At 35.5% G+C, this 23,922-nt stretch overlaps 1 protein-coding gene across 2 annotated transcripts in view; it reads left to right on the top strand.

The window, feature by feature from the left end:
* ATG5 (autophagy related 5) overlaps positions 1-23,922 on the top strand; it is a 127,556-nt gene that overhangs the window by 41,619 nt on the left and 62,015 nt on the right. For both annotated transcript variants that reach the window (XM_045544104.1, XM_045544105.1), the window contains one exon: positions 3,514-3,676. In XM_045544104.1, the coding sequence (XP_045400060.1) occupies positions 3,514-3,676 (163 nt within the window). The remainder of the gene's footprint in view (positions 1-3,513; positions 3,677-23,922) is intronic.

The raw sequence follows: 23,922 nt of genomic DNA, 5'->3' as shown, positions 1-23,922 counted from the left end.
GTGTATTGGTAACTCCTGTGTGTCTGATCAGATGTTAGATTCTTTATTGATCATATTGGAAAATACATTTTTTGCTTTGCTTTAGTGTCTTAATAGAGTACTTTGAGCTTACAATATTACTAATAGATTGAAAGGTTTTTTTCCCTTTTTTTACTTAGCTTGTAAATAGTTTTAGTTTAGTGTTCAGTTATCTCTTATGTGTCTGGACACATTGTAGATGGTTTGGATTAATATTTTAAAGGACACAGGTAATATTTAAGTAAGTGAACCTTTCTAATTACTTTTATAAAAGTGAAATAAGGTTTAGTTTATCAGGCATCTTACTTGGAAGATTAATGAAAACAAATAAACATGGTATCAAAATCATCACCTTTATTTGCAAGCATTTGTTTTGACTGAACGATACACACTTATATACAACTGCTAATGTATGCTAGATTAAAAATGTAATCAATCAAGCATCCGTTTGTAAGTTTATTGTGAAGCATTGAAAAAGATATTTCCCACTGCCACTTCAAGCTAATCGTGGAAAGGAGTATTTTCTGAGTAGGAGCTGAGGGGGCTTTGGCTGAGACATCTGTCATTTTCTTTGTTGCACAATTATTTCAACTGCTTTACTGCTTAAGCAGATCTCTCCTTTTTCTGTTATTGCTCTCCTGTTTCCTCTGAGTTCATATCATTAAGGAGTTCACCTTCTTCCTAGATAGAGGTAGAGCATTCTCTGTTGAATGGTGAGTATATACAAATATCTTCGTTATCTTGATACACCCCTCTTTTGCTCTAAAGACTAGTTATTTGTAATTGTCAGCTGTCAGTTATAGGTGTAAGCATTTGTTCAGCTTAGGAACCTGCAAAGCAATGAAAGTATGGGAAAGTAAAACTTAAGCACTTTCTAGTTTTAGGAGCCATTGGGATTAGTAGCCTAGGCTGAAGCAAAAGTGACATCAAAATGGGATTTTTCTTCAGACTGCATAATCAGCTTGTATGTAGTTTTTAGAAATTCACATAGTACTTAAGTTCAATAGGTGAAAAATGCAAACTACTTAAAAAGAATATTTTTTTGAAATATGAATGTTCACATTTTCATCTAGTCATTTATAACCAAACTGCATAAATCAGTAGTATAGAGAATTGCATAATATCTGAAAATCCATCTTAAACTTTATTTTTTAATTGACAAATAAAAATAATATATATTTATTGTTTACTACATGTTTTGAAATTGAAAAGCCATTTTAAATTTGTAGATTAATTATACCAAAGTCAAAATTTTCTAGAAATTATTAAAGTTGTGTTCTATATTTACAGAACATTAGAATTTATCTGTCTCTTTTTAGATTTTTTTTTTTTTTTTTTTTTTGAGATAGCATCTCACTCTGTTGCCCAGGCTGCAGTACAGTGGTACAGTCCATGCAGCCTTCCAACTTGGGAGTGATCCTCCTGCCTCAGCCTCCCTAATAGCTAAGACTACAGGCATGCACCACTACACCCCGCTTATTTTTTTAAATTTTCTTATAGAGATGGGGTCTTGCTATGTTGCCCAGGCTGGTTTTGAATTCCTAGTCTCAAGCGATCCTCCTTCCTCATCCTCCCAAAGTGTTAAGATTACAGGCATGAGCCACTATGCCCAGCTGAGGAACTTCTCTTTTTGAATTCAGTGAACTTTTATATTTTAGAAGTTGATTTATAGACCTGAAATGGAAAATAGTTGAATATAGATAGAAATAATCATCATAATGCTAATCCAGTTGAATATAATAGAATTGATGTACAGCAGTATGTACACATAAATCTCAATGTCGTGTAAGCAAAGCAAATATAGCCGACTGGAAAGTTGATTAAGGCAGTGACCCTGTCTCTTTGCATATCCATCTCCCCCATCTTTCAGATCTGCCTTTCTATCTCTTATATTTTCCCTTTGCCTTTTTATATTTTATGAAATATTATGTTTTCTCATATTCTATGCCTTGTGTGCCTATATCTGAAAACATCTACCTCAGTTCTTGTGGACTATTAGGTCAAGAGCTCCACAAACCTGGAATCCCTTTGTACCTGGGAATTTGATGGGCTCAGCTTAGATTAGGTGCTCACTTCTTTAGGCTGCTGTAGCCAATGGGTAGTTACATAGCTACTCAGCATTTGCTCAGCAGAAACTATGGGATCAGGTTCTCAGAGAATAGAGGGGTCTGAGCAGGGCAGGCAGATTAAATCTGACGTCTTGATGATTTGCATTTTAAAATCTACTTAAGGGAATGTCAATAGGAAGATACCTGCTTACTGTTGTCATTGAGGGGCTTTTTTTCTTTTCATTCTCTGTATCAAAGCTTCATGACATGGATAACAGAATGATGTTTATGAATACAGCAGCCTTAGTAACTGTAACTAAATGCTGGTTTTTGTCGTTATTTTTTAGCTCTATTTTTATTGAAGGATGTATAGAATAATAACTTTGTAAAATGGTGTTCAAATGTAACAATTAAACATTTAGGTCTTATGGGGAAAGTGATATTGTACAGTGGTTAAGAGCTAGGACTCTTGAGTCAGATAGCCTTAAATCCTAGCTCTACCAGTTGCAGTCTGTGCGATGCAATGGGCTTAAGCCACTCCCTAAGCTTTAATTTTTTTCATCTGTAAAATAGGAATAATAATGTTTACCTCAGTATTGTTATGAAGATTAAATTAGATAATCCATATAAAAAGTCTTAGTATAGTGTCTGCCACATACTAAATGTTTCAATAAGTGTTAGCTATTATTGTTAATCTTTCTTTTTTTAATGAAAAGTACATTAGTCGTTTCATTTATGTAACTGCTTATTTGTCCAAATGATCATTGCCTAAGCCGCCAAAAAGATTTAGTAAAGATAGAGGATGTAAATATAGCCATTTGACTTTAAAAGCCACTTTTAAACAGCTTTATTGAGGTCTAATTGATTTAATAGTAAGCTTTATATATTAAAAATGTACACGTTAAGAAGTTTCTACTATAATTTATATATTCATTTGCGTATTGTATGATATTTAGGTTGTTTCCTGTTTTGGGCTATTACAAATAAAGCTGTTGTCAACGTTCAGGTACAAGTCTTTGAATGGACATAAGCCTTCATGTCTCTTAGGTAGATACCTAGTTGTGGAATGACTAGGTTAGATGGTAGGTGTGTGTTTGTTTACCCTTTTCAGAAACTACCAAACTGTTTTCCAAAGTGGTTGTACCGTTTTACATTTCCACCAGCAGTGTGTGAGTTCCATTGCACTTCTTTACCAACAATTAGTATAGTCAGTTGAAAAGCTATTTTTATAATAATTACCCTTTAATGCTTTTTTTCATGTTGTTTTTAAGTTAGTAGTTTTCTTTTTTTCTTTTTTTTTAAGTTAATTTAAAAAGTATTTAGAGTTATTGCAATAATAAGATGGTTTGCTAAAAATATTGGAAAACTAGGGAGTACATTTCTCCCTTAAGCTAATTTTGTAATGTGTGTGCCTCTTTTATTATGTGTATTTTTTTTCCTTTGATAGAGTTTTCCTGAAAAGGACCTTCTGCACTGTCCATCTAAGGATGTAATTGAAGCTCATTTTATGTCCTGTATGAAAGAAGCTGATGCTTTAAAGCATAAAAGTCAAGTAATCAATGAAATGCAGAAGAAAGATCACAAGCAGCTCTGGATGGGATTACAAAATGGTAATTATAGCAGGGTTTAATTTTAGAACACCACTTTATAAAATATACAGCCATAACTCTGTGAGTCATTGATACATTTCAGAATTAGCGGTACAAGTTTAAATTCTAGTCTTCATGCCCAGATTTGCACAGAAGCTACTTTTAGTCATACCTTACATTATACCCTTCCAATGTCCCTCTGTTCGTGGATTCTCTAGCATTAGACTGATCACTTAGTCCCTACATATAATGTATGTCATGGAAACTTTATGTTTAGCTTCTGAAGAAAGTGCTATTAATTTTAGGGTATGGTCCTTATTCCTCAGGCATGACCTTTCTGGGATCACAGCTGATAACCACGGGTGTATACCAAGATACCTCCACTTGGGCAGGGATTACACACCTACTTCTGCTTTCTCAAGACAGTAGACTTGCTTTGTGCTTCTGTTTTCTCTCTCCTTACTGTGGTTTAGAAAATTCCCCCAAGGAAAAAGCTGAGGGGAACATGGTGCTCATCTCTGTATTCCCCATGTTTTCGAGATCATAGCTCCTTAATCTTGCCTGCATTGATGCCCTGCAGTGCCTTCAAAGAGTTGTTTTATATACAGACAATCCTTTCTTTACATGGTTCCAGTATGCATGAATTTCAATTACCATGGTTTAGTTAACACCAGTTCCTCAACTGTATGGTTCAAATTTCAATTACCATGGCATATTAATGGTAAATAATTACATGAGGCTAGACATAGTGGCTCATGCCTGTAATCTTACCACTTTGGGAGGCTGAAGTGGGAGGATTGCTTGAGGCCAGGCATTTGACACCAGCTTGAGCAAAATAGCGAGACCCCCATCTCTACAAAAAATAGAAAAAAATTAGCTGGGTGTGGTGGTTTGCACCTGTGGTCCCAGCTACTCAGGAAGCTGAGGCGGGAGAATCGCTTGAGCCAAGGAGTTTGAGATTGCAGTGAGCAATGATGATGCCACTGCACTCTAGCCTGGGCAACAGAGTGAGACCCTGTCTCCAAAAAATAATAATAATAAAATAATTACGTGAAATGCAAACTTTAGGAATCATTATATAACAACATGTGCTCATGGTCAGTGACAAATTATGTCACTTTTTTCAGTGTCTGTCAGTGACTGGTTTCTCTACATGTTATTCATTTCACCCACAGACAGCATAACCTGTAGTTGTGTTGTCTTGTTGTCTTCAGCAATAAGCCCATGTAACGTTCTATAAAAATGTATAATTAAAAAAGGGAATTGGCCAAGAAAGATGAAAATGCAACAAGGAAACAGTGATAATGTGGGAAGTGAAACTTGAATAGAAGATAATGGAGTTATAGAAGAAATAGCTGACTTTGGGAATGTTGACATGGTTACCCTTCAAGAGACTAGATATGCAGCCAGAGGAACTTAGTGAGGTTAAATTTATTTACATAAATAAGGAAAGTAGTTGTGATAAAAAGTATGAAGATGTCGCAGAGGAAGTGATGCTGTAAAAAAACTTCATATTAAAGGAACTCTCAGAGATGTTTTATGACATTAAAAGCATAAATAATAAAATGTTGGAACTTGATTAAAACGTAGAAACACTTCAATTCACCGAAGCATAGGAAAGATACTTGCTTATAAGTTAAACATCAAGAAACAAGCACTCGGCCGGGCGCGGTGGCTCACGCCTGTAATCTTAGCACTCTGGGAGGCCGAGGCGGGTAGATCGCTTGAGGTCAGGAGTTCGAGACCAGCCTGAGCAAGAGCGAGACCCCATCTCTACTAAAAATAGAAAGAAATTATCTGGCCAACTAAAAAAATATATAGAAAAAATTAGCCGGGCATGGTGGTGCATGCCTGTAGTCCCAGCTACCCGGGAGGCTGAGGCAGTAGGATCCCTTAAGCTTAGGAGTTTGAGGTTGCTGTGAGCTAGGCTGACACCACGGCACTCACTCTAGCTGGGCAACAGAGCCAGACTCTGTCTCAAAAAAAAAAAAAAGAAAAAAACAAGCACTCTTCAAACTAACTTACTAAGTTTTTACAAAGAAATAAAACATTTTAATTCTCAGTGTTTCTAGTGTTTTAAACTACAGCATACTAAAGAAATATTAGTTTTATTTACATTTTATTTTCCAGTATACCTTTACAACCAACAGTAAGAGTTTTTAATGTTTTGACCAAACTTTTTAAAGACTACAGAATAATCATAATTTTCACCATTAATTATTAAGATGACTTTGCAGTTTCAGTTTGCATGCTCACTTTTCCAGTCCCACACTACCACACAAAGTGAGGGTGTGTCTTATACTTTGTCTATCTTCAGTAGTTGTTTTTGACTAGGAAGTTAGTCTGATATAACTTCATGGCAATAACTAGAATAAAATAGAAAAAAACCCCAGCTCCTATAGTTTTTAAAAAATGTGATCCAATTTAACTTTTGGACTATATTATTACCATGTCAAAGGGGTCTTTATAGTTAGTTTTTATTAGAACTTTCATTACACAAAATTTAGGGCATTATTGTCGCCTCAGTAGCATGTAAGGCACATATTTTATGACACTGTATACTGTAAATTACATTTTCTCACTTCTTTTTCTTTGTTTTAAATTTCTTAGAGTTGACCTAGATAGGTTACATGGAAATGCCTTAGTTTCATGTTTATGTATCTGGTATTTCTCAACTAGATTATAAGCTTTGCAAAGGCAGCCACCAGGCCTTTTACCTCATATTACTGAGTACAGAAATCCTTACTAGATGATTACAATAATTTACAACTCCTTAAGAAGGTGTACTGCCTTTCTTCCTGTGGCTATTTGAAGATTAAGTGATATTTTAGGAGACTTTTGAATAAGAAGATAGCTCAAATAGAAGAAGGTGGGAATCATGTGAAGAGAGAAAGCATTTGAGAATAATTTGGCTTCATAAGTGAAGTTAATAAGTTGATAAGTAAATGTTCTTGATATCTTATTGGTTTTTTTTTTTGTTTCTTTTTGTTTTTTTTTTGAGACAGAGTCTCGCTTTGTTACCTGGGCTAGAGTGAGTGCTGTGGCATCAGCCTAGCTCACAGCAACCTCAAACTCCTGGGCTTAAGCGATCCTACTGCCTCAGCCTCCCAAGTAGCTGGGACTACAGGCATGCGCCACCATGCCCAGCTAATTTTTTTTTTTCTATATAGATTTTTAGCTGTCCAAATCATTTCTTTCTATTTTTGGTAGAGACGGGGTCTCACTCTTGCTCAGGCTGGTCTTGAACTCCTGACCTTGAGCGATCCACCCGCCTCGGCCTCCCAGAGTGCTAGGATTACAGGCGTGAGCCACTGCACCCAGCCTTGATATCTTATTGTTAATGGCTGAACCTGCTCCAAAGAACTCAGAGATTCAGCAGAAGATTCTAAAAATGATCCATATGTTTCAACAGGGGCATTGGAGGATTGGATATGGAGGATGATGGTTAAGAGTTATGAGAAGAGCAAAGGCCTGTTTTTTTGTCTGGCTCTACTAGTAGTCCTTAGGTCAAGTCACTCCATCCCTTTGAGCTTCAGTTTCTTAATCTATAAAACAAGAGAATAAATGTCAAGTGGCCTTATAGGTGTCTGTAGGGGCTTTAATGAAAGACTAGTACAGTTTATGTGAAAGCGTTTGGAAGGAAATAAAGCTGTTTAGATGAAAAGAATTATTGAAAAGTCACTTTGAGACTCTAGGACAGGGTTGGCAAATAATGGTCATGGGCCAACCACCTGTTTTTATAAATAAAGATTTACTAGAACCCAGCCACACTCATTCATTTATGTGTTGTCTGTGGCTGCTTTCATGCTACAGGAGCAGAACTAAATATTAATAATTGTAACAGAGACTGTGTGGCCCACAATCCTAGCATATTTATTATCTGCTTGTCAACCCGTAGAAGGTTGACCACACCTCTTGTTTATCATTGATCTAAAGCTTAACTCAAAATGTCACACATTCAGAACTGGGTATAACTTAATGTATCATACTTAGTCTAATAACTGCCTTCATTACTACTTTTTATTCATAAAATTCCTTCTTTCTATTTTTACCTTAGCTCATATTCTTTCTTGAGTATGTGACTATAGTAAAGTCACCTTCATTAAGTTACACTTTATTAAATTAATTTTAAGGTGGCGTTTGATTAACTTAAAATTATTCCATTTTTATTTTTGGTTATAAATTATTTTTGTAACTATTATGCTTGGTTTTGTCTGTGATGGTTGTGATTGAGCTTATTACATTACTCAAAGTCTTATGAGAGCTATGTTGTAGATACTGGAATCCTTGGTATTTTATTTTCTATTTGTTGAAAATTAAAATACTCATTTAGGAAATCTTCACCTGAGTAAATGTTGCTTATAGAAAATATATTTTGGAGTGAAGTGCTGAATGTTTATTACATTAAGGTAACTTGATGAAAGGTGGGTGATGTCCATTCTGTTCCTTCTGTCTGGAATGCTCTTTCTCTCTTTTTTTTGTCTATTTAACTCCTACTCATATTTTAATGTTCATCTGTATTGTTACCTTCTATATGTAGCCTTCCTTTTATTTTTTCAGTCAACAAACATTTATTGAACACCTACTATGAAACTGACACTATGCTAGCTAAGAGCTAATGATCGTCTAGCACTGATGAAACAAACATGGCCCCTGTCTTCACAGAGCTTACAGACACGTAGCGACATAACTGTTAATGCTTTTATGCTGTAATGGCTCCTTGTCCATTTATATGCATTTTCTGCTCTTGATTTTATCACACTCTGGTATAGTATATGGTTTGTGTTTTTTGCTAGCATATAAATTCTCTTGATTGGAGTGTATCTTTTTGTATCGCCAGCACCTAGTATGGTCTTAGGAGAGAATAGAGAAAATTTATATTAGCTGAATGTATTTTATTCCCTTCTAATACTATCAGGAAATAATATTAACAGCTTTGCATAAATAGTTTAGTATTAGTATAAAGTAGAGGAAGTGCCTTGTTTGAATTTATTTATGGAAATGAATTTTATGTTTAAGAATTTTTTCTTCCAAAAGAAGTTTCTATTAATTTGTGAAGTCAAAGATATTTCACCTTTTTATAGTATAATGGTAAATCTGTCAAAGTTAAGACATAATAAATTTATTTCATTTAGAACCACACCTGTAGCCCATAACAACTCAATAGCTATTTAAAACAATTTTTGAATACTTTCAAATGCTAATTTTAATTTTCCGGATCTCTGTGAAAGAGAAATAAGAAAAGCTTATGAAACCAAGAAAACTCAGTTAAGACATACTGTGCCTTTCAGTGTTTTTTATGGGTTTTCATTTTAGATATAAAAATATTTAACCTCCCTGTGAAACAAAGTTAATGACCACAAAAAAGAAAAAGTAGCATTTTTATTTATGAGACAGTTGTCACTACATGTGCAGTCTGTTTTCTATTTAATGTCAAGCTGTTATTCTTTCAAGCTAGAGATTTGTGGAAATCTCTAAAAAATATATTTTTAACATAATATATGACTTAGTTTTCAGCCTTGGTTTTCTGGGTATATTTTAAATTCTAAGAAAAAAAAAAAGGGATGACATTAAGTAAGTTCCATAGGCCTTTAAGTAAAGGCAAGGTTTAACTGCTAAATATATTAAAAATCTATATTATTTCGGAAGTGTAGTTAGGCTTTTTCAGCTAATTAATTTTTTAGAGAAATTACTTGATAGTGTGCCATTTTAACTTCAAACTGGTTTCCAAGAGGAAATAATGACTAGCTAATGGTGATTTTATAACAGGTCACAACATTTGGGAAATACTTTTGTTTGGTAGGTAATATAAAAGATATTAGTAAATATAGTGGTTCCAGATTTTTGGATGCTTGTATGATAGAAACAGATGGGTTGTAATTGAATTGCCTTATTTTTATTAGTTGTAAATGGTAGAATAAGCATTGGACTGAGAATCTGTTGGCCTGAGACAGAGTGCTGGACCTGATCTGTTCATTACCCTATTTTTTATCAGTTGTGTGATCACGGTAGATCTGGTGTGCTTGTACCTCACAAGTCTCCAATTCAAGAACTGTAAAGCAGTACTCACATATACCTTAATTCTGATGATAGATTTTTTCAGTTGATTTCAGAAGGACTTCCTGGATGAATAATTATTGTTGTTCAATCTTCGTCTCCCCCTCCCCCTCCCCTCTCCCCCTCCCTTCTGTTTTTAAGGAGGACTTAGGTAGCTTTCCAGAAATAATTTGGTAACATAGAAAGACTACTAAAACAGACAAAAGTTTTTAGATTTAATGCAGCTACTACCTATTTGTGTATCTTGAAGCTATGGTTTTGTTACAGTATCAGGTACTGTTCTTGTTGAAGGTGATATAGAAGGAGATTCCTAAGTAGAACTGTCAATAGGAAGCAAAAGTACTCTTGAACCTTTTGTCTCAATGAAAGGTTGATACTGGGTAAGCTTCCTTTTTAACACATTGACTGCCACACTAGAAAAAAAAAATTTCCCTGGGGTCATGGTGTTTTATTCAAATAAAATGATCCTTTCTAATTTATTATTTTTTATTGTTTTCTATGTGTGAGTTATATGCAACACAATCCATGTTTTTAGAATTAAATTGTCAATATTAATTGTAACAATAAGAACATCAACAAATAAGATTTGCACAAACCAACCACAGGGTTTTGCTTCATGAGGCCCCAGACTTAAAACTAGCCTGAGTTAAATACAACCCACATGGCAGTCAATGTGTTGAAGTCTTTCTTTAGCATAATTCATATTTTTTACTAGTCTTGAGAACACTGGGATTAGATTGTATGAATAAGAACAGAGAAAAGAGTGCTGTGAATCTCTACATACCAATCGCTCAGCCTCAGTAGTTTTTAGTAGCCAGTTTTGTTTCATCTATTATTTCTCATCTCTCTTTGGCTTTGAATTTTTAGAAATCTTTATTCTTTCTTTCATTGCCACCAGTATTTCTCACAGATTTATATTCTTTCCAGATTTTAAATTCTGGTGTTTAATCAAGTCTTGGAAATAGCATTCATTATTTGTAATCTTCATGGCCATGAATTCAATCTTCATTATAGGATAGAGTCATCATTATAGGATATATATATGCCGAGATCATAGTAGTATGGATTAGCTAAACAATAACAAGAATCTACCATGTGCCAGGCACAGGAGACACTGGGTGACTATGACAGGTACAGTCCCTTCCCTCCAAATGTACAGTCTAGCAGGAGAGATAGACATTAAACAGATAGCCTTTAGGAAGGAGGAAGGCATAGAGAGCAGGGGTGGTTGTGATGAAGGTGTTCTAGGCTGAGGAAATAGATCTGGGCTAGGCTCAGAAGCAAAGAGCTTACTAAGTTCTGGGAGCTGAAAGAAGGCCGTTCTGACTAGAGTACACTCATCAAGCTTGAGAATGGCGGGAAGGTAAACTGGAAATTAGGCAGAGACTCTGTCTGTTCAAGGACTCTTATATAGACCATTTTAATGATATTGAACTTAATTCCTGGGGAATGGGATTGGATGGTAGGAGCCCAGTGAAAGATTTTAAACAAGACTATCTATCACAGAATCAGTTTTCGTTTTTAAGACCTTCCCGTAGCTACAGTGTGGTTAATGGATTAGAAAGTAGCAAATTGGGGTTTAAAAGACCAAGTAGGAGTCTATACTAGTAGTCAGATGAGGGGTGGTAACTATTCACATTATAATGGTGGCTTGGGTAGAGAGAAGTGGATAGATTTGAGAAATATTTGAGGTGTAGAATTATAGAAATTTAGTATTTGGTTGAATGTGGTGGGTAATAGAATGAGAACTGTCAAGGTTGATTCCCAGATGTTTGCGAAACAATTTAGTATGCCTGACTGTATTGTCATCCACCTTACATGTTATCAAGAAATCTTTGTTATATTGATACATCTAAGTTTCTACTAATTACTAGCTTACTTTCTAAATGCTCAAAAACATATTCTAAAATTTTGCTAGAAATTGAAGTCAGACTTACCGGTTGATAAAATCCATTTGTATTTTTAAGTTGAAATATTTGCCTATCTCCTGACCTTAGGCACCTCTCCCATCTTCCATTGAATTATGTGATTGATGTTGGTTTTGTAATTCTATCTTTAAGTTCTTTCGGTGTCCTCTAAAGTAATTGCTGTTTATCTGAAGACTTGCATTAATTTAAAGCAGTGTATCTACCAAAGCAGGTATCTCTGAGTCTATGGAAAGATTGTTTTTACTTTAGTTGTTTGTTGTCACCCTTTCCTCTTAAAAGACCATTTTGTTTTGGGGGAAAATGGAAGCTAAGCAGAAGTTGCATAGTTGAGTTTTCCGTCTTCCCCAATAATGTTCTCTGTGTGTTCCTTCTTTCTTTGCCAAATAGATTGTAAAACTCACTTTGTTTTCCTTACTTCTTTTTATAAGCTTCATCTCATGCTTGGTGTTGACCTTCCTGCCATTCTTCTCTGACATATATTCCTGTTATAATTTGGTTCTTCTTTTATGGGTGTTATTTTAATGTTAATTAAACAAGTAGTTACTGAGTGCTAACTATGTGATTTGTGTTTTAGGTACTACAGACACAGCAGTGAGCAAAATAGGCAGAAATTCCTATCCTTAGGCAGCCTAAATTCTAGTGGAGGAGGCAGACAATAAGTATATATGTATATACACACACATATATATGTGAAATACATATGTGTCATATGATGATGAGTGCTATGAGAGAAAAAGCAGGGAAAAATGAGAAAGGACTGTGTTGGAAGAGGGTATTACTATTTTATATAGTATGGTCAGGGGAGTACTCACAATTAAGACATTAAATGAAGACCTGAAGCAGTTTAAGGGATCATGCATTTACCTGTCGTTAAGAGCTTCCTAGGCAAAGGGAACAGCAAAGGTAAAAGCACTGAGGTGGGAATAGGAAAGGCACTTTGAGAGAACATAACCCTACATGTAGCTTTTAAAAATGTAGGTAACATAGGTTTTTTCTCCTGTGATATCCTTCTCTTCTAATGTACTTCGTCATATTTTTTTCTCTACCTGCTGAGGCCAATCTGTAGTATTGCCCACCACTTTTTTTTTTTTTAAAGATTTCTGTGTCGCAAAAATGACACTTGTCTATATCTAGTTTTTTTTATAAGCCTTGTGGAACACAAAACATTCTTTTGGCAGTTGGTTTTATGCTATTTTCAATTAGCAATAATAGCACCTTGGATAAACCTCATTGTCTACAGTATACCACTGGGCAAAGCTTGGTTTTACACTGTTTTGAAAGCATTGAATAAGCTTCTGAACATAGTGACCAGTAGGGATTGGACCTGTTTATATTAGTGTGGTTAGAGAAGACCTCTTTGAGGAGATGATATTTAAGCTGAAATCTTAGGATGAGAGGGAGGCACTCATGTTAGAGAACAGCAGGTTTCAAGAACATAAGGCAAAAAAGTTTGATTTCTTAGTCTGTTCAGACTGTTATAACAAAAATACCTTCAACTGGGTGATTTAAACAACAAACATTTATTTTTAACAGTTCTGAAAGCTGGGGAGTCCAAGATGAAAGTGCTAGTATATTTGGTATCTGGTGAGGGCCCACTTCCTAGTTCATAGCCATCTTCTCTGTGTCCTCACATAGTGGAAAAGAGTGAGAGTGCTCTGTGGGGTCTCTTTTATAAGGGCATTAATCCCATTCACAAGAACTCACCCTTAAGACCCAATCACCTTCCAAAGGCCCCACCACCTAATACCATCATGTTGGGGGTTGGAATTTCAACATGAATTTTTGGAGGACATAAACATTCAGTCCATAACAGGTGTGTTTTGAGAAATTGAAAGAAGACCACCATGTGTTAGATGTAGTGACCAAGAAGGAAGGATGGCCTGAGATGACTTTGGAGAGATGGGAAAGAACCAAATTATGTAGGGCCTTGTAGGTGAAAGAAAATAATTTGGATTTAAGCCATCAGAGGATTTTTAGGCAGGGGAGTGATAGATGCAGAATATGATGTAAGAATACTCTGACTACTGAATGTAGAATGGAATAAGAGTCAAGAGTGGAAGTGGAGAAGCTCTGGGAGTAGTCCAGGTGTAAGAAATATGGTGATGTTTAGGGCAATGATTGTAGAGATGTAGAAAAGTCAATAAATTTGGGGTTTATTTTGGAGGTAGTATTGACAGAACCTATTGTTAGGCTAGATCAGGGGTAGGGAACCTGCAGCCTCAAGGCTACATGTGGCCCTCCAGATACCCAAGTGTGGCCCCTCAACCAAATCTAAACTTTTGACCAAATTTGGCTTTGGTCAAAAGGCCATATTCAAGGATATAGAAGGTCGCATATGGCCCCAAGGCCACAGGTAGCTGCTAGATGTAGAGGTTGGGGTGAAAGAAAGGAAAAAATTATTCATTGGTTCTGACTTGGGCAGCTACATGAATAGAAGATTTCTACTGAGCTATGAAATACTATTAATAGATAGAGAATACGTATGGGATGGGGAACAAAGCCTATTTGAGAGGTCAGCTTTGAGGCCGAAAGTTTGAGATGTCTATGAGATGTTTATATGGCGATGTACTGAGTAAGATGTTGCTAGAATTAAATATGAATATGTGACAGTAGATGGAGAAGGCTTAATAGATTAGAATTTAATGCTACAGCTTCTGATTTTATACTCACAGTAAGTGCCATCTCTTTTTTATTTTAGCTTCAAGGATATGACAGTTAACGTGTCCCAGTGATAGAAGGCAATGAAATACGGAGCAAATGGAGCAATCTCATTTATTTGGGATGTTTGGCATTTCTGTTTCCACTAACCATAGTGTGCTTTTCTTTCTACATACAGCTGAGCTAATTAAGTCTTTTTTTTTTTTTTGCCTGCAATACTTTTTGCAGGAAGGTGAATAAGTTCAGGCTGAAACTGTGTGTGGCATTCAAGAGTCTACAACTTTGTGAGAAAGTTGCTTAGAGCAACTTGTAACCTGCTTGAGCATTCAATTAAGTTTTACTATGGAACAAGTAAGCATTTTATTATATATATTACATGTTTTAAATCAATCTCTTGGTGTTCTACTTTCTGTAATTAAGAATAGCGGTGGGAATTTTAAAAGTTTATGCATTTGCTTTTTATATAAAGCCATAAAAATAGTTTGCTAGGCTTCTGGAGAAAGATTCCTCTTGAAATTACATGATTTAAATACATTTTGTAATAATTTGGGTCATAGCCTCTTGTAGTGCTTTGGGTAGACTTGGCAGTGAACATCATGGGTAATAAAATGTGGTGAAAACATTTAGATAGTTATTTCACAATACACTACAGATTATACTAACATAGATTTGTTGGAAGGAATCCATTAATAACAGTGTATGGTCATATGTCCCGGAGTTCATGAATGATAGGGAATGCATTTTTCCATATGAGATTCAGTTGATATATGTGTAAATCTACACTCTGATTAGTAATTAAAAATCTTTTTTTTTTTTTTTTTTTGAGACAGAGTCTCGTTCTGTTGCCCAGCTAGAGTGAGTGCCGTGGCATCAGCCTAGCTCACAGCAACCTCAAACTCCTGGGCTTAAGCGATCCTACTGCCTCAGCCTCTCGAGTAGCTGGGACTACAGGCATGCGCCACCATGCCTGGCTAATTTTTTCTATATATATTTTTAGTTGGCCAGATAATTTCTTTCTATTTTTAGTAGAGATGGGGTCTCACTCTTGCTCAGGCTGGTGTCGAACTCCTGACCTCGAGCGATCCAGCTGCCTTGGCCTCCCAGAGTGCTAGGATTACAGGCGTGAGCCACCGCACCCGGCCTGAAAATCATTTGTGAACAGTTAGTTTTACAGGAATACAAAGGCTTAATTTGTATATCTTTTATATTTGGTCTGGTTAAAGAATTTTTAAAAAATTTATGACTTCTAAGATACTATCTTTCATTTTTTTATAAGTTTGGGAAAGTACAGGAAACCTTTCCTTATGAATGTTGATAAACTGCATAGAGGAAATGCAGACAAATGTCTGTCTGATCAGTGGTTCTCACTCTTGTAGTCTTGAGTATGATCTTTAGCAGCGCTCTTGGCCTCTACCCACTAGATACCAGTAGCACACTGCCCCCTCCCCCACACCTCACCTCCAGTCCTGACAATCAAAAATGTTTTCAGAATTGCCAAATATTCCCTCAGGGACAAAATCACCCCAGTTGAGAACCATTGCTAGAGAGAAGTAATGTGGAGTTAATGGCTAAAACTGCTTCTCATTTAAAGTAGCAATGACTACTTACTGAGTACCTTTAACTCAGTTCAAGTTCTTATGTGGGTACTTTACAGTTTACATGAATTATCACTGCCATCACAACAGCTGTACAAGATGTATTTTAAATTCTCAAGCCGGGGCCATACCATTTATGAAATTTCTCAACTATTCCATTAGCTCAGCCTTTGGGAACTAGTATGTCCAGTTTTTTTAATGACTCATTTGTCTGTATTTGGAATTATATCCTTCTTTAAACAAAAGAAACTTGACATACAAACAGTTACTTTAATCAGTTACCTCATATTAATATATAAACTTCACCATGTAAACCTCTTACTGTAAACTTAATCACAACTGGCTCTAGATGATGGTGATTAATTTAATTTTGCTGAGGTGACTGTTATGTGACAAATGAATCAGTAGCATGCTGTCTTTGCAGCAAGACTAATTCTACTTACATTTTTGAAGTAACGTGTTCTATGTATTTTCGTTTTTACATCCTTTCATCTCCTTCTCCAGCTCACTTGATCTAGTTCTGCATATCTTAACACTTCTTTCTCTCTCTCTCACACACCTCTTATTCAAACTTCCTGAATTATCTTTCTAGGGCATGGATGGCCAGATAACATATTTTAGCTCAAAAATCAGTAATTAATGCTAGTTCATGTATTACTTATTCCTAGCCTCATGTGCTTTTAAACAAAGACCTAGAAATTACTTGTATTGAGAATTCCAGAATTTCAAGCCCCCATACTCAACTCCTGTGATAATCCACTTACTTCATCTTTTCTGGGTAGACCAATCCTGATTAGTGGCTATAGTGATAATGAATTCTGGCTGTCAGAATTCTGTTTATTAATGATAATGTTTACTGAACCAAAGAAATCAGTATAGCAGTGCTAATTTCTTATTACTCATCACATGCATTTTCTCTTTTACTACTTTAGAAACTGTAGAAGGTTCGGAAATCCTTTTATGTTAAAATCACATTTAAAAATTTTGAAACTATCTATGCCAGTATTTTAATTAGCTTTCAGAGAATTGCAGGATTTTTACCCAAACACTAGAAAAGATAAACAGCCAATTTAAAAAAAGTACAAAATAAACAAGTTCATCTAAGATGCTGTGTGTTCAGTCAAGTCCTGATTATTATCTTCAACGTGGCTTTCTTCTTAAGAAGCATTTCTTCCCACAGGGTTCCTTTTAGAATCCAGACTATCTTTGAGTTCCTGGAGCACTTTTACATTTAGCTTACTTCTATTTTTTTCATTATTAGGATATCAAAATATCCCAAGCAATGTTTGTAATTGGAGTTAGTTTCCATAATTCCAATTGTAGTTAAATTACCAATCATCATAAGCCACACCCAAAATGTCAAGATTTTGTGACTTTTTCTTAAACTGGCCTTTTGTTTTTTGTTAATATATTTGTTAGACTTTGTTCTACAGGTATATTAACCTGCTTTTACTTTTCATATATTTTGAAGTCATTATTTTTATGTAGGATTTAAAAACTCTATTACATATTTTTTGAAAAATGGAAAGTATTAACTAATATTTGTCCACCTAGAATATAAGGAAAGAGCGGAAGAGAGAAGACAATAAGTGGGAATATGGGAAGTGGGAAGAGAAGGGAGACAACTTCATAGGCTTGTTAAGTTATAGGGAAAGGCTTTACCTTTGTAATAGAGGTTATTCTCCCCAGTATTTTTATCATTTATTTTTAGGCGTTAGTACTCAAAAGAACACAGTATTAGATTCAGACATTTGAGTTGTAAATGAATAATTTGAGAACACTGGTATATCTTACCTAATATCAAATTATAATAATTTTATTCTAATTTTATGATTAGGATTGTTGGACATCCAGATTGAATTTTTGTGCCTTATAAGATGTATATATATCACATATCACTCAAGTTACTGAATATATTTAAAACAATACTGTTGAACACAAGCTGATTATAGGAAGTGATAAAGTATAATTTGTAAATTCTGGATGGGCTATATTATTTTTTGAGGTACGTACATAGTTTTCAGAACCAACTTTGTTTTACACTGAATGAGCTGTTATAACAAATAGTATTGTAGAAAATGCCACTCAGATATTCCTAGCAGCTAAAAATTGAACTGTGAATTTTTCAGTTTTACTTATCATAGACCTTGCCTTTTTTAAAAGAGTAGTTCCTAATTGAATCAGTGTTTTCAGTTGATTGTCATAGTGCATTTCTCCATGTACTCATTGAAAAATTATGCCTTAATGGACATGTTGAAGTAAGTAGTATTTATTTATGCAGAAGCAGCTACTGCTAGCTGTTCCATTTTGTCATCTCTAAATACTAGATGAGATTTGTTAAATTACTAGACCAGATGCTACCATGAATTTTGAAGCATAGAATCTGGGAATTTTTGGTAATAACATGCCCGCATTAATAGTTTTCCAGATCCCTGTTAATCATAGTTCATTATTAAATTGACTGAATATTGAGTTTTAGCAAACAAGCAGTGTTTTATTTATAGACATGTAACTGAAAATTTTCTGTGGTATGGTAGCACCACTACCAGCTACTGGTCTGATGACCTTGGGCAAATCATTTATCATTCTGAGCCACAATTTTTCATCTCTCTGAAATGAGGAGAGCTACATCAGTAAATTGTGTGAAAATTAAACAATTTAAAACCTTATAGTTTTAAAAATGGCAAAATTCTGTGCAGATGTATAATTTATTAATAAAAGTTATCACTCTGGTCCTATTGTAATGGAAACCCCCAGCTTTTCCGTTTCTCACTCTAGCATCACTTTAGTGTTACTTTCTTTAATACCACTTTTTATCAGCCTAAACTCTGATGTGCTTTTTACTTAAGCCAGCTGTTCCTTGGTCATCTGCCATTTGAGGAGATGGGGAGGACTTGAGCCAAAGGATTAATAAGATCTATTAGAAATTGTGACAATTTTAGGTGTCACTTTGGCTTCCCCAATTACATATTAAGTGACAGAAAGAACCTGTTGTGTGCTTCTTTTGTTTTTGTTTTTTGATTCTCTGCAGCTCCTAATATCCAATTACATGCATAATAGGGCAAAGTTTGGTAGATTTCACTCTACATGAATCCTACAAAATAAAAACTTGTTTGAGCACGCTGTTCCTTCTGTCTGTTGTTTGAATTAAATTGCAGCTTCATAATGTGAATTGTTTGCAAATTGGAAACTTTTTTTAAAGGGATATTTTTCATGTAGCCACCATGAACAGATTAGATAGATTTAAAATAGAATAGAATTTACCTGAAGTTTTTCATATTGACTAAATTCTTGTGGTATTCCAGGCCTAGGAACCTTTATGTACCTTAGCTCAGTGATAAAATAATATAAAAATTATGTAAATATTATCAACTTTACAAATGAGGAAATGAATTTACAGAACTACTAAGATGTGAGACCAGAATTTAACTAGATCTCTGATTCTAAAGTAAAGGTACAGTCATATGCTGAATAACATTTCAGTCAACAATGGACCGCATGCATGATGGTGGTCCTATAAGATCATAATGGAACTGAAAAATTCCTATTGTCTCATGACGTCTTAGCTGTCATAATACAATTCATTACTCATGTGTTTGTGTTTCCAGTTCTATACAGACCTGCTGCCCTGCCAGTCATGTGAAAGTCTAGCATGTGCAATTAGGCACAGTACATTATACTCGATGATAAAAGACTGTTACTGGTTTATGTATTTTTTATACTTTTTATCATTAGTTTAGAGTGTATTCCTTCTACTTGTATGTTTAAAAAATAGTTAACTGTAAAACAGCCTCAGGCAGGTCCTTCAGGAGGTATTCCTGAAGAAGGCATTGTTATCATAGGAGATGACAGCCCCATGTGTGTTATTGCCCATGGAGACCTTCCAGTGGGACAAGATGTGGAGGTGGAAGACAGTGATATTGATGATCCTGACCCTATATAGGCCTAGGCTTATGTGTAAGTTTGTATCTTAGTTTTAAGCAAAAAAGCTTAAAAAGTTAAAAAAAATTTAATGCAAAAAATGATAAGAATAAGCATAATTACAGAATAAGAATATAAATTTTTTGTACGTCTGTACAGTGTGGTTTGTGTTTTAAGCTAAGTGTTATTACAAGAGTCAAAAAGTTAACTTTATGCAGTAAAAATTATAGTGAGCTAATGTTAATTTATTATTGAAGAAAGAAAAATAATTTTTTATAAATTTAGTGTAACCTAAGTGTGCAGTATTTATAAAGTCTACAGTAGTGTACAGTAATATCCTAGGCCTTCACATTCACTCACTGACTCACCCAAGCAACTTTCAGTCCTATAAGCTCCATTCATGGCAAGTGCCCTATACAAGTGTACCATTTTTTATCTTTTATATTGTTTTTTTACTGTGCCTTTTCTATGGTTAGATATACAAATACTTATCGTTTTGTTGCAGTTACCTACATATTCAGTATAATAACATGCTGTACACGTTTGTAGCATAGGAGCAATAGGCTATACTATTGATGTGTAGGTTGTACCATCTAGGTTTGTATTAGTACGCTCTGTGAGGTTCACATAGTGACGAAATTGCCTCATGACACATTTCTCAGAATGTATCCCTGTTGTTAAGCGATGTATGACTGTATTTTCCATTGCATCTGGAGGTTGTTAACTCTGGCAGAATATTAGAATCATCTGGGGAGCTTTCAAACAGTACAGATGCCAGGTAATTCAGGTAATTGGTCTGGGGTGGGTCCCGCACATTAGTATTTTTTTAAAGTTCCTCAGGTGATCCTGGTGAGCAGCTAGAGTTGAGAAATACTGCATTACACACTGCATCTCCAGCTTCTGTTGTTTGTCAGTGGGTGATCATTAATAGTGCTTCCAAATTTATATTTTCTCACCAGAAGAATGAAGGATTTGTCTTAGAATAAAGAAAGAATAATCTACATAATAAACATTGCAAAGATTACAGTAAACGTAATGGAGTATCTTTCTCTCTGTAGGACTTTAAAAAATTAATATAAGATTTTTGTTTTTGTCTTTGAAGTGCTTTCTGAGTGAAGTGAAAAGGAACGTCATTACTTGTTTGTTGTTTTTTTTTTTGAGACAGGGTTTCACCCTGTTGTCCTGAGTAGCGTGCAGTGACGTCATCATAGCTCACTGCAGCCTCAAACTTGTGTGCTCAAGTGATCCTCCTGCCTCAGCTTCCCTAGTAGCTGGGACTACAGGCGCATGCCACTATGCTGGGCTAATTTTTCTATTTTTAGTAGAGACAGGGTCTCGCTCTTGCTCAGGCTGGTCTCGAACTGCTGACCTCAAGCAATCGTCCTGCCTCAGCCTCCCTGAGTGCTAAGATTACAGGCCTGAGCTACTGCACCCAGCCTTGATCACTTGTTTCAGGCCCTCTGAACCTCGGAAAATGATAAACTAGGCTAAGAGTAAGAACATTTTCTCCATTAACAGTAGTTTTGAAAAGTAATAAAGCAGATTATTGATTATAAATCCATAGATGCTTTAAATGGGAATACATTTAGATAATTAGTCCTGGCCTACAACTGTACTATAACTCTATAAATCTCTTTTTGACAAGCAAGCTACTTTAAAGATTATCTTTCAGATTAAGGGAATATGGGAGTATAATTAAAGACCATTCTTGTAAAATTTTTAACCTGATCACATAGAAAAACAGAATAAGTTGGTTTTTTTACATTATGAAAGTTTTGAATTTTGAATCTTTTATGTTGTTACCCAGCTTTAAAATAAATTTGCAATAAACTCTTCCTAATTGATCAGAATACAGTAATTGAATCATGCCTACTTAAAAATAGAGGCAGTTACTAGGATTGGCTCTTGGAATGCATTTAAAGATGTTGTAACTTGTAGTTATGGTTTATTGGTGGGTAATGTTGAAATTAAAACTTACAGTGTGCTTTTTTCAATACTTAGTAAGATTAGTGTTCTTCAAATTTTCAGCAGTAGTTTTTAACTATTTATAAAGTTTTCATAGGTAACTAGTTTTTACTGGCAGCATTTATAGACCTATGCTGTAATAAGGTATAATAGTTGTGAGCCTTTTACCTTCCCTGATTAACATGAAACCTCTTTTTTCCCCTCATCATGCTTATCTCCTCTCCCCTAATTTTTTTTTTTTTTTTTTTTTTAACAAGTTACAGTCTCACTGTGTTGCCCAGGCTGGTCTCAAACTCCTAGTCTCAAGTGATCCCCCTGCCTCAGCCTCCCAAGTAGCTGGGACTAAAAACTTGCCCCACTGTACCCAGCTATTCCCCTAGTATTTTCAGAAATGTTAGGAGTGGAAGGAGTTGGGAAGGAATGGTTATCTAGGTCTTAAGGGTAGTAGAGGTGGAACTCAGACTTGCCTGCCAGGACTGGAGGACTCGTCAGGTGTTGGCCTTGATGTTCTTGCACAACCATTCCTGTTCCAACCATTACTTCATGATACAACTAGAGATGAATGCAGTTGAAATTAATAGAAAGTAAATGGCAACTAATTTGTGCCCACAGAGTGAAGAGATAGAATCTTATATGGTAGTTGAAAGGGTTGGAAGAAGCAAAAACGGGACATGAAGTGCATTTGGTGTTGTGAAGTATTGGAGCTGGATTGTGTTATGGCTCTTACTTTCCCCACCATGGCTGGCAAAGGCCGCTCAGTTGCATAACTCTAGCAGTCAGTGTTCACATAGAATTTGATGTGAGTGGTGCAAACTCTCTGGCCCTGACCCAGAGTGAATACTGCAGCAGTCCTGTGACAGTGGGGTTTTAGCAGGGCTACTTTTGCATACTGGTCCTGACACTTCTTACCTTGTGAAATCTAGCTCAGTATCTTCTCTTGTTGAATCTGAGACAGTCTCAAAGATAATGATAATAGCAAACACTTATATAGCACTTAATTTGCTTCAGGTGTGGTTGTAAGCATTTTGTATCTTTTAACTCATTTATTCCTTTCAATGACTTTATGAATATGTACTAATATCTTCACTTTATAGATGAAGAAATTAAAGCACTGTTTTAGAAGTGCCTTGTTCAAACCCACACAGCTATTAAATGGCAACGCTGGGAAGCAAACCCAGGCAGCATGGCTCCAGAGTGTCTGCTTTTTCCACTATGCTATGCTATGCTTGGGATTCCTTCTTTTTCTTGTCCCCAGTTGCCCAAACTAGTCATTCATTTAGTTACTTAGTCACTAACCTTCATTGAGTATGTACTGTGTACATTGATCTTTCTAGGGCTGAAGATAGAAGACAAAGTCCTTGCCCTCGTGGAACTTAGAGTTTAGGTGAGGGAAAGAAATAATACATAATTAAACATGTAAATACAGCAATTTCAAATTATGATAAATGCTTAGAAGAGAATAGGGTAATGGCATAGGGAATGATTAGAGAGTGGGCTGCTTTAGCTGTGATTGTGAGGAAAATCTCTAAGGAGGTGACGGTATGTTGAGACTTGAATGATGAGAAGGAAACATCTATGTGAAGATTAGAAAAGTGGAAATTCCAGGCTGCTAAAACTGTGAGATGGGACAAGCTTGCCCTTTTCTAGGGACAGAAAAGAAAAATAGTGTGATTTGGAGCTTAGTAAGTAAGCAAGGTAGTAACTTAGTAAGGTAGGCCGTGAGATCTCAGAGGAATGCAGGAGCAACAGCATTCCTAGGGAGTGGGAAGGGGCTGGTGGGAGTCTGCTTCTGCAGGAAGAGGTTTTTTTTATTACTGACATAATTTATGGTTGCCTGTGTACAGTTTGGGCAGAGAGCATTCTGCCCCAGAGCAATAAAGAGTGCAGTGGGTTTCATTTTTTTCTAAAAAAATGATTCAAGTATTTAAAATAATCATATTGTTAAAATGCATCGTAAAACTTTATTCCTTATGACCCAATAGAGAAATATTTGAAAATTTATTCATTAGTGATGATTTGATTTGTGCTTAAAAAGAGCATTCTGGATGCTGTGTGGAGGGGATAAACATGGAAGGACAGCCACCAATTAGGAGGCTATTGCAGTGGTTCAAATGAGAGATGATAGTGATTTATTTAGATGAAA

This window comes from Lemur catta, chromosome 2, assembly GCF_020740605.2.
Source record: "Lemur catta isolate mLemCat1 chromosome 2, mLemCat1.pri, whole genome shotgun sequence".
In the NCBI taxonomy this organism is placed as follows: domain Eukaryota; kingdom Metazoa; phylum Chordata; class Mammalia; order Primates; family Lemuridae; genus Lemur; species Lemur catta.
The sequence above is the reverse complement of the archived record's forward strand: the minus strand, read 5'-3'. Positions and strand labels throughout refer to the sequence as shown.